The sequence below is a fragment of the Paracoccidioides lutzii genome (assembly GCF_000150705.2).
Source record: "Paracoccidioides lutzii Pb01 unplaced genomic scaffold supercont2.1, whole genome shotgun sequence".
NCBI classification, from domain to species: domain Eukaryota; kingdom Fungi; phylum Ascomycota; class Eurotiomycetes; order Onygenales; family Ajellomycetaceae; genus Paracoccidioides; species Paracoccidioides lutzii.
This window is the reverse complement of record NW_015440947.1, coordinates 1,051,513-1,063,803: the sequence shown is the minus strand read 5'-3', so window position 1 is coordinate 1,063,803 and position 12,291 is coordinate 1,051,513. Positions and strand designations below refer to the sequence as shown.

Sequence of the window (12,291 nt, the reverse complement as noted above, 5' to 3'; positions counted from 1 at the left end):
ATGTATGCAGAATTGTCTGCAATCTTGTGTTTTTGATCAATATTTCACAGATAGAGTGACTTGATCACATTTCTGTAACACTTATAGAACTGAGTTACTCAGTTAACTTCAATAGATGCTTTTAGAATCTCAATAATAAGATTATTAAAGATTTGAGGTGTACAAGGGAAACTGCAATCTGTCAATTGATTAATATGAAAAAGAAGTCATTTTTCTTGTGAATCAGTAAGGGCTTTGCAGTGAATAAAGCTTGCTTCCTTTCTTGACATTTGAACATCTCTATAATATCTTGACATGTATATCAGCTGATTCTATATTTTTTAGTGATCTCAGTGTAATTAGATATTAATTACACATTCAAATCATCAATTGTGGCTTGTATAACTGCTTTATAGTGCATGTTGTAGGTGGTTAAAGATGAATGAAAAATGAAGATTTGAGCGGGCGTTGGGTGTAAACGGGCGTTGGGTGATTGATCACGTTATCGAAGCGAGCTGGGCTATTGAAGCGAGCTGAGTGAGCCAGGCGCTCAACATGATCAGCTGAGAAGCATGTGGCAAGAATGAATAGAAGGAACTAGAAGCTAATTGCAGGACAACATGCAGGAATTTCTTGTAGATCTGAGAGAGATTTAGCTGCTGAGCTAGACAATTCCAAATTGATGTACTGAGGCCTTGGCGGAATTGAAATATCTTTGAAGAATCCAGCCAATCCTGGGCTCTGGCCTCATAGAGAATGCGTTCAAACTTAGCGATATAGGCTGCTAGGAATTCAATTGAGGTCTGGCAGGGATGGTTTCATACAGATCAGGATTGGGATTGAGATTGAGAGCTGTTGATTTTAATAAAGCTCCTTGATAGCACTTCCAAATTCCTGATAAATGACAGCAAGAGAAGCTTCCAAAATGAAGGTAAGAAAGATAAAATTTAACAAAGGTTTTGAACACTCAGCATGGTCACAACCACTGAGGAGCTCACACAGACACAGACATGGACATAGATATAGACATAGACATAGACATAGATTTGAGCACTCAGCACAGTCGCAATCACTGAGGAGCTCACATAGACATGGACATATAAATATAGACCTGCTACTCAATCTCCAGGGCTTTTTGAGAAAGAGGAGTGTAGTATTATGTTATAGCTCAACTAGAGTCAGGATGATAATAAGACAACAGCTTCAATTCATCTATCTAACTAGATAGCTATGACAAAAATACTAAACTGAGAATTAGAATGATGAATGAATGAGCAGCTGAATATATATAGATGATTAAGAATTAAATCAGATCAATATAAGCAACTGAGTATGATTGAAATTAGAACAAATTAATCTTTAGAGCATAGCAGAGCAGATCAACCTTTAGAGTATAATAGAGTAAATCAATCTTAATCTATATACAAGCAGCTACACTATAATATTTTATTAATATCAGTAATTACTTGCTTTATTTGATTTTTATATCATTTTATCTAAGTTAAAAAACTTATATTTTCTATTTAATAAAGTTTTTAATACGTTTCTGAATTAGTTGAGAATATATAAAAAATATATAATAATATTATAGAATATTCTGACTTATGACTCTGAGAAGATATATATTTTAATAAGATTCTTCTCTAAAATAGTAAAGTTTTTTTAAAATACTTTTATATTTATATTTTTAATACTTTGATAATTTAATTTAATAATAAAATAATTAATTCAGTAAAATTACTGCTTATTATATATTTATAATTTCAAATATAAGTAAATTTAATCAAATCAATTATTTCAAATTAATTTTTTATTCTTTATGAGTTTTTTTTTAAATTCTTTAAGAGCTTAATTATTTAATATATTTTTAATATTTTAAATTTTAATCTTTATATAATTTTAGTAATTATTAAATAATTTTAATTATATTTATCTTTTAATATTTTAATTTAGTTAAAGTTTGATAATAATAATTATAGTTATCATTCTTTTAGTAAAATAAAATTTAAATTAATAAATAATAGAAAAAATTATAAAGCTTTAAAACTAAAACTTCAGTTAGAAGAACTTTAAATAATTTAAGCTAATAATAATTATAATAATATTATTATTAATTTTTTTTATAATTTTATGATAGAGTTTAAAATTTTAAGATTGATAGTAAACTTTAATATATTTTTATAATGTAGAAAAATAGTTTTTATGATATAAAAGACAGTGATATATCAAGAAGATATTTTTTAATAAGATTTTATAATCATAATATTAAAAATTAAAATTTAAAATCTCAGAAGTATGTTGAATAGTTAAGTTTTTAAAAAATTTTAAAAAAAACTCATAAAGAATAAAAAATTAATTTGAGATAATTAATTTAATTGAATTTATTTATATTTAAAATTGTAAATATATAATAGAGAGTAATTTTACTGAATTAGTTATTTTTATTATTAAATTCAATTATCAAGATATTAAAAATATAGATATAAAAGTATTTAAAATGATTAATTGTCTATTTTATTAAATATTCATCATATAAAATATATAATTTTAAAGATTTTGAGTAGTTATAACTACTATTTAAATATATTATTTAATATTTATAATATATTACTTGTAAATATTCTTTAATTAGCTATTATTAATATACTTTTCTTATAAAATTTTAATAATTAACACTTATCAAAACTACTCATAGAGGCAAATAAGCTTAAATATAAAATAGAAGAAATCTATAATGAATGAGTAAATCATTTTTATTAAAAAAACTATTTATAAAATAAATTAATTTTATATAGCTGATCTGAAAGCTTAGATCTACATTGAAAGATACTGTTGTATTTACTGCATATAATATCATCTGCAATCACTGTTTTCCTTTTTAATACTCTACTCACTATTACTGAAAATATTAATATTTCTATAAATAGAAAAAAATATTATAAAAGATTATGTTCAATTTTTTCTATTTCTCAGACTTTATTTTTGTATAATTTTTTTTATCTCTTCTGTCTTTATGTATATTTTTTCATCTCTACAACTTTTATTTAATTTACTTTTGTATATACTCTGTTTATAACTTAGATTTCATCTTTGTATGATCTTTTTTTCCTTCTTCAATGATTCTTTCTTATTCATTCATATATATTAGTTATCAACTGTTTTTAGTAACTAGTTTGTTATACTTATCATAGTTACTAACTTTATATAAAAATATAAAAATGATAATGATAATAATAACTTAGAAATAATATTAAATTATTATATATATTATTAAGATAATAATAAATTAGTTAAAAATAAAACTTTAATATTTTAAACTTTATTATTTTATAATATTTATTATTTAAATAAGAGTGATGTATTATTATTTATTTTATTTTTCAGTAGCTAAATAGTTAATTTAATTAATTAATTAAAATAATTAACTATTTAAATAATATTTAGTATAAAAAGCTTAAAATCTATAGATTTAAATTTCATAAAAATTTGATAAGATTAATGTTAAAAATTAAGCATAAAACTAATTTATATTAAATAATATCTAATTGATATTTTTAAAATAATGACTCTTGATATTTAAATATTATATTATTAGATTTAAACTCATAGTTTTTAATTATTAACTTCAAATGTCATTTAGTAACTGTCTCAATTATTCAGTCATGAGGAAAATTAGCATCTAATTGTTGTTATTAATTTTTATTTCTGAATATTAAAGATTTAAACTGAGCTAGCAAGATGTAGTGGTAAAGCTTGACCACAATATAAAAATCATACATAGTTTAGATTTTGACTAGCTAGTTCAAAACACAACATGAACATTATTCTTCATGAATTTTAAGATTCTTACTCAAACTATTTTAACCTCTAATCAATTTTATTCTAATCTTATCTCAATTCTATCTTAATCTTAATCTAAACTTAATCATTATCTACCCCGTGTTGAGGGTGATAAGGTCAAAAAGTGAGGCTCAATTTATAAATCATATTTAATCTTTTTGAAACCCAGATTAACTCTAATAACCTCATAAATCAGATTTCAGGATCAGTTACCTGGATTGCCTTAATCAGAAAATTGAGATTGAGGAAGAAGAAAAGAGATAATCTGAATTCTGCACATTTCAGAAATAATAGTGCAATCACAGTAGTTTTGAATGTTAGCTGAAATGATCAGAGAGTAGTTCCTGAATCAAATTTTCTTCCTCAGCTCAAACATTCATAGCTCTTTTGTCAAAAACACTCTTTAGACTTCTAGAAAGTTAACTTTTCACAAGATTTTCAAGTGGAGGCAACTGACAGAAAAATAGGCTAGAAAATCACACCACATTCATTAATTATAATCAGGAGCTTTTGCGGATAAAGTTTCTGAACATGTTGATAGGCTCTCCATTGTCTCAGTGGTCCCTCAGCTCCCTCTATCACAAAGGAAAGTAAAGAGTTAAATCCAATCTTCATATCTAAAGATTAAAAGAATAGAGACATGTAGTGCTCCCTTAATGACTGAAGAGATGGTGAAGAAAGTTTATCTTCCACCAGCTCTTCTTTCAATTGGAAACTCTGTGCAAAGTCTATTTTAAAACCTCTGCTTTCCTACAAATTGGAAGCAATATGAATCTAAAAAAAAGGAGCATAGGAATTCATTTTAACATGGTTTGATGTACACATATCATGTGGAGGTTAACATACTATGGGATCTTCATATGAGGTTTCATGGGGGGCAAACATTCAGTAGTATTGACTGAGACTATATATTTGCTCTTCCATTCCCCATCTTAGAATTTATTCTTTTCAATGGATGCCATTCAAGTTAATCAGTTGAAGACATCATCTTGATTTTCAATTTTTGATTTCAGTGGATACAAAGAAAGCCCAACTGTGATACCTCCAGAGAAACATGCATTTTTACACACTTTTGATGCTGTTCCAGCTATTCTTAGCTGTGAATAGAATATTTGCAGCTGGTATTGTACCACGTAAAATGCCAGCAGCTTCACTTTCACCAACACTAGCCGGACAGGAACAGAACCATACATTGTATAGGCTTTGTTTCGACAATACATTTTACGCATTCGCAGAGGAGGCATCAAATGGTATCTGGATTGTGGGAGTAACTTATAGAGACACAGCTACACTGGTTTATTTTACTAGTGCAGGTGAAATAAAATTCCTCACTCAACCTGAGAGATATATGAATTTTGACAATGACACTATGACTACTGGTATGTGGACTAGAACAATCTCCTTCTTTCTCCCTCATCATCAGTCTCTGCTAGTGGAAATAAAATGATGTCTCATTTCACAGTTCCTGGGTTTTGCCAATAGGTAGTTTATATGAATGTGTTTTTCTGACAAAGACTTCAATGTATGTTCTAGATATTCTATTTGTTACACTTACAACGACTCCCGGCATAACAGGCCTATATCACGATAATTTAGCTGGTCAAGTGCACTGGTTGAGTGCAACCCAAAAAGACACAGGATGGATTCGTAAGTGGCTGTCACTATTTTAAAGTTTTTTCCTCCTCTTCAGCAGAACATACTGACAGCTCCTAAAGTTTGTTACATGTGGGATGAAGAATGGCATCTATTCTTTGATGATTCTATATGGCTTTCACCTCCTTCAGATTGTGTCTCAACCATCATGACAGTAGAACCAGTGACTTCAATTCAAGGTTTAGCCAAGCCATAGCTTCCACTTATTCACACCGCAAGCCTTGGCGCCAAGAGGATCGCATTTAATATGTTGTCTAACAACCTTGAGGCGCATTCTGCCGCATGTGACATAATCTGTGAATATTTATTAGTTCTAGTTAGTCAGCTATTGTAGTTAACTAACTAGTTAACTAGTTAGCCTTTTTTTAATACTTATTAAGATGGAATCTTGAGCTACTGATCATTCTTCTCAGTTAAACTTAACTACTTCATCAAAAAACTCAACAATTTCATGAATTCTAATAAATCTGTCATTTATCATATATGCTCGTAGACTTACTTCTAATACAGCTGCTACAGTTTTTTTGACTTGAATTTCAAACTTTCTAATTTGATTTTTAATCTTTAAAACTGTTACGGCGCAGCTGCTTGTATATGGAATAAGGTTGATCCACCCTGCTACACTCTAAAGGTTGATTTGTTCTGACCTCAATCATATTCAGTCACTCATGTTAATCCGATCTGATTCTCAATCATATATGCTCTGAAGGTTGATCTGATCTGATTCTCAACCACTATATATATTCAGCTGCTCGTTCATTCCACATTTTAATTCTCAGTTTAGTATTCTCATTGCAGCTACTTAGTTAGATAGAAGAATTGAAGCTGTTATCTTGTTATCATTCTGACTCTAGTTGAGTTATGATATAATACTAAACTCTTCTTTCTCATAAGCCCTGGGGATTAAGTAGACAGGCCTTACATCCATGTCCATGTCCACGTCCATGTCTATATCTATACCCTTGTCTGATTAAGCTTTGCTGAGTACTCAAAACCTTTGTTAATTTTTGTCTTTTTTACCTTCATTATGAAAACTTCTCTTACTGCTCTTCACCAAGAATTTGAAAGTACTATTCAGAAGCTTCACAGTCAAAATCAACAGTTGCAGGCTGAATGTCAATCTTTACAAGCTGAATGCCAATCTTTGCAGACTGCTCTAAACAGCTCCCAATCTCAATTCCAATCCCGTCTGAAGCCCTCACTGCCAGACCCTGAAAAGTTTACTGGTCAAACCCTGAAATTTGACACCTGGCTCCCCTCAATCAAAGCCAAACTACGCGTTGATCAAGCTGCTATTGGAGATTAAATTGCCCAGTTCTACTATGTCTACTTAAATTTAGATTCAAGTATATAAGCAATAGTTCTTCTCCAGCTAGCTCAAGCTGAAGAAACAAGAAATTGAGATTACAACTTCATTCTCAATCAACTTTTTTATGTATATAATAATTCAAATAAAATAATTCAGGTGGAAGACAAACTACACAGTCTAAAGCAGGTATCAGATGAATCTTTAGCAGTCTATATTACTAAGTTTGAACGCATTCTCTATGAGGCCAGAGCTCAGGATTAGCTGGATTCTTCAAAGATATCTCAATTCTGCTAAGGCCTCAGTGTATCAATTCAGAATCATTTAGCTCAGCAGCTAAATTTCTTTCAGATCTACAAGGAATTCCTGCGCGTTGTTCAGCAATTAGCTTTCAATTCTTCATTTTCATCCACACCACAAGCTCATATTGATCGCCCTGATTGCGCTGATCACTGTGAATATCATGCTCCTATGAATCTCAATCAGATTCAAGTTAATGCTTTTGATCTTTCAAATAATTCTCCACCATATACCCTGTCAATTTCACCCTCTCAACAGGATAATTCCATCAAGAAGACTGTTATGTACACTGTGAATCTCATAATCATTGAATTGAAGACTATCATTTCTATTCACATTCTCCTAAGCTCTATGACTATCAAACTGCCAAAAGAATCTCAGCCTCTAGGCAAGGATCTGATGATGACTCTGATGTTAGTGAGGTATAGAAGGAAATCTATAAGAATTTGATAAATGATGGTCAAGGTGATTAGTCTACTGATAAGCTTAGTAGATTTTCATTTTGCTCTTTTTTTGCTTCTAATGTAGCTGCTTGAAGACAAGTACTCTTTTAAACCAGGGGGTAATGTTGCAGCGCAGCTGCTTGTATATGAAATAATATTGATTCACCCTACTACATTTTAAAGATTGATCTATTCTGATCTCAATCATATTTAGTCACTCATGTTAATCTAATCTGATCTCCAATTATATATGTTTTGAAAGTTGATTCAATTTGATTCTTAACCACTATATATATTTAGCTGCTCATTTATTTCATATTTTAATTCTCAGTTTAGTATTCTTGTCACAGCTGCCTAGTTAAATAGAAGAATTGAAGCTATTATCTTATTATCATCCTGACTCTAGTTGAGTCATGACAAAAATAACAGTTTTATTAAAAGTTTTTTAATATTTTTAACATTAACAATTTTCTTTTATAATTAAACTAAATTTATTTTTTAATTTTTGAACTATAAAAGCTCTTTAATTATCTGAAAAGTTTATAAATTATAGCTTTTAAAAAAAAATATTTATTAAGTATTTAAATCTTTAATAATTTCAATAATTTAATATAAAAAGATTTTTTGACTGAAATTCAATATTTTATCAAATTTAACTATTTTAAAATTATATATATATGTTGAAAATTTTAAAGAGTAGTAAGTAAAAAAATTATTTATTTTAAATTTAATATAATTTTTATATAAAAAATTAAAAAAAAAAAATTAATTTGAATTAATAAGAAGTTTAATATATTAATAAAATTTTAAAATATTAAATTAATTACTTTTTATTTATTTTATATTTTAATTTAATCTAAAATTTATAAATATATATTTTGTCAGATCTATTTATCTTTTTATGTAATTTGCACTGTATATAACTTCTGTGTAGCTAGTGATTACTATATAATCAATCAAGCAATCTATCCTTCACAGGTTATGAGACTTATTTTATATAAATAATTACTAATTCAAGGAATTCTTGTTAAATATAGTATATATTAATTACTGCTCACTTTATTCAATATAATATTATTTTATTTTATGTCAATTGATTGATTTGACATGCTCTTATATTATTATTTTTTTTTTTTCTGTGTTCAATCTGTTTGCTTAGCAGGTGAAAGAAAAATTTACAACTCACTAATTTTTCAGTGACTGATTACATAAGAATATGTCAATCTGTTCAATCAAGCTTATAGACAAGAATCTCACTGAATAAGATTACTCCATTATAAAGAAGATTAATACAATATGGCAGAACATATAATGACTTACTCATGATCATGATTGAGTCAATTCAGTCAATCTGATTGATCTGAAAATAATCAGAGGGCTATAAGCTTACTGACCCCTTTAGAGACATTTAATAGTTTCAATATTGAACTTTCTGAAATATCTGATCAGCAAGCTGGGCTGATTACAGCCTCTATTACAGTGAGGCTGATCCGCCTACATCATGTCAAATATACTGATTCAACTTCTTTAGAAGATGGAGTGAAGACACCTGCAGTAATCTCTAACTCACTGCCAGCAACTGACTTTGAAGAATTGCAACTGAGGAGATTAGATCTCAAATGTCAAAAGATTGATTTAGAACTTCAAAAAGAGAGGTGCAAAGAATTGCAGCTTCAACTTCAATTGAAAGGACTTCACACTCAGAATGACAAGACTATGATGTCTGCAAATCTGCCAGTGAGTTGACTGTTAGCATGAGATCTGAACTTGAGATTCTGAATGCAATATAACCTTTATGATCTAGATAGCTGTGTCAATAAGACAATCAGCCAGTTCAAACAGAATACTAAGTATGTCATTAAGCTGAATGCTCTGGTTAGATCTTTGAATTATCTCTCTTGGTATGCACATATGAAGGCAAAGCTAATTGACACTTAATGCTAAGTTATATTGGAGGATAAGCAAGTCAAAAGCCCTGATGAAGACTCTGAATGAGCTTCTTTTTGAAAGGCCAAAAATCACTGACTTTACATATTCATTTTGAATATATTGACAGCCAGCATTAAGCCCTATTTTAATAAGTATGATAAGAGAAGGATTGCTTATTCCCTTTGACATGTAGTTGAGAAAGAGTTCTTTATCTTGAAAATATAGCTCTGCAAGGAAGCAGTCCTGGTGTTTACATCAATGAGTGATGTTCAAATCACTGACATATATACATTTTTTGATAAGTTCAATGATATTATTATGAAATTAGAAATACTTGATATTTTACTATCAAATGATATGGTATTCTACTTGTTCTATTCTACACTTCTCAATATATAGCAAAACTACATGCAAAAGAAAATTGAGGAGGTATAAGAGTTCAAATCAAAGTCTGTCATGTTGGATATTCATTCAATCATAAAGTCAAGCATAAATGTGCAAGTTATAAAAATGCTCTGCTATACTGTACTACTCACAAAGGTCTTAAGATCTGGGTGGATCTATTTAGAGGTGGAGAAACACTTGATAATGAAGAAGATACATCATATTATGCAGGTAAGAAGCTCATGATGATGATCACTGATAATGCTATGCGAATGTGATAAATCTTTCTATTGAAGCATCACAATGAAGCTCTAAAATATATACAGATTTTCAATCAATTTATAAAGAATCTGCTCAATCATAGTATTGTTATTATTCACTCTGACCATACTGAGTTGAATTCAAACACTGCAGCTGTCTATATAATGAGTGAGAGTATTAAATGAAAATCAACCTCACCTTACACTTTGCAGCAAAATGTGTGTTCAAATATTCTATTAGCTTGATTATTGAAAAAGCTCAAATATTATTAATAGATTCCTCCTCCTCCCTCCAGATATAAAGTGAGGTGGTAATTGCAGTGACTGAAATGCTTAATTTTATGCCAACATTAGTCAAGCTCTATAATAGTATAGAGGATTTAGATTCGAAGCTGGTTACTCCATATGAAGCTTGGCTCAAGGCCCTGTCCTCTGCACATAGAATTCACTGATGAGAGTGTAAGACTTATTTAAAAATAGTGCTCAAGTCAAATATGAAGATGGCCTTACAATCACAGAAGTTTATATTTACAGACTATGATGGTTTTACTAATTATAGATTGATCAATCCTTCTAATAATTCTCTTTACATGTCAAAAGATGTGATATTTTAAGAAGATCTTCATTTGACAGATTCTCTGACTTTGCCTGAGTAAGATGTCAAGAATCTGTCTTCCACTACCTATATAGTCACAGTTGCAATCTTCTCTACTCAACATAATTTATCAACAGATAATTTCATGGTGAAAGAGAAGTTTCTATCTACCTCTTCAGTATTTCTATACTCTACAAATAATTGATGAATAGACTATAAGATTACTGTGTAAATTCTGATATTTTTAATGTGAAACACTACTACCCTCTCAGGGTTTACTTTTGAGATAGAGAATTCTTCAATGCTCACTGAGAATATTACTTCAGTAAGAGAGATCTCAGTAAGGAATTTCACTGACAATTTGACTGATGTCCTTACAGACTCTGAGATCATCAGCTTGTCAGTTTTAAAGAATCTCACCCAGGCTCAAACATCTGCAGATTGAAAATATTACTTCTATGCCTGTGTTAAGAAAATTAATCATCTCAAGCAGATTGATGTATGGCAGCTAGTTGAAAGAACTCCAGATATGATAATTCTATGTAGTCAATAAGTGTTCAATAAAAAGATTAATAATGTAGATAGAATCAAATAATATAAGGTCTGCTGAGTAGTCTGCAGCAATTATCAAGAAAAGAATGTCAACTATTTGAAGACATTCATATCAGTTGTATCAGTCTCTACCTCTCAAGCACTTATAACAATCTTAGTATTCTGAGAATAGCATATTCTGCAGATTGACATAGTTACAGTATTCTTAAATACCTGGCTTCCTGCCAATAAATGTATATATATGCATTAACTCACTGGGTTCTATGAGGAATGTGGTGATCTAGTATGTGAATTGATGCAAAGACTATATGACCTGAAGCAAGCAGCATTATTATGATATGAGAAGCTGTGAAAAATGCTATTGAAAACAGACTTTTATGTCAATTCTCATGACATTGATTTTTTTATAAATGACATCTACAAGGTCTATATAATCATCTACATGGATGATGTTCACCTATACAGCCTGAATATATCAGATATTGAATGGACAAAAGCCCAGATCACTGCTAATTATGAGATCAAGAATGTGAGTGAATCAAACTGATATTTGGGAATGAAGATTAATCAGAATGCTGAATCATTATCACTGTCTCAGTCACTGTTTATAAAGAACCTGCTTGAGAAATTCTCAATAAATGACTACCACTCAACATCCTCTTTTATGGAGAAAAATATTGATTTCATGAGCAATAATGAAGAACTGATTGCTTATACAATGGAATTTACATTATATTTTTATCAATCAGAGATTAACTCTCTGCAATATCTCACTGCCAACACACACTCTGATATAAGCTTTGCTGCTAGATTCCTAGAGAGATTCAGCTCTCACTCTACCTTGAAGAATTTAGCAGCATTCAAGTAAATTCTTAGATATCTACAAGACACACTCAACATAGATGTGTTCTATCAAAAAGATACAAATATAGAATCTATGGTGTTCACTGATGCTGATTGAGCAGACTGTGATTCAGATTCTCACTTTACCATCAGATATGTTATTTATATAGCAGAGAGTTCTGTTGCTTAGTGAAGCAGCAAGCAGAC

General features: G+C 29.6%; 2 protein-coding genes across 2 annotated transcripts; both read left to right on the top strand.

The window, feature by feature from the left end:
- Positions 1-6,499: 6,499 nt before the first annotated feature.
- PAAG_00284 (hypothetical protein) lies at positions 6,500-7,042 on the top strand (the record flags this gene model as incomplete). Its single annotated transcript, XM_015843966.1, has 2 exons — positions 6,500-6,751; positions 6,938-7,042. The coding sequence occupies 2 exons, from the start codon at positions 6,500-6,502 to the stop codon at positions 7,040-7,042; spliced, it is 357 nt and encodes a 118-aa protein (XP_015700301.1).
- A 207-nt stretch (positions 7,043-7,249) lies between these two features.
- Positions 7,250-9,885, top strand: PAAG_11080 (hypothetical protein; the record flags this gene model as incomplete). The annotated part of the gene is made up of 3 exons (XM_015846788.1): positions 7,250-7,491; positions 8,937-9,258; positions 9,850-9,885. 3 exons carry the CDS (start codon positions 7,250-7,252, stop codon positions 9,883-9,885), a joined length of 600 nt encoding a protein of 199 aa, XP_015703592.1.
- Between the last annotated feature and the right edge of the window lie 2,406 nt (positions 9,886-12,291).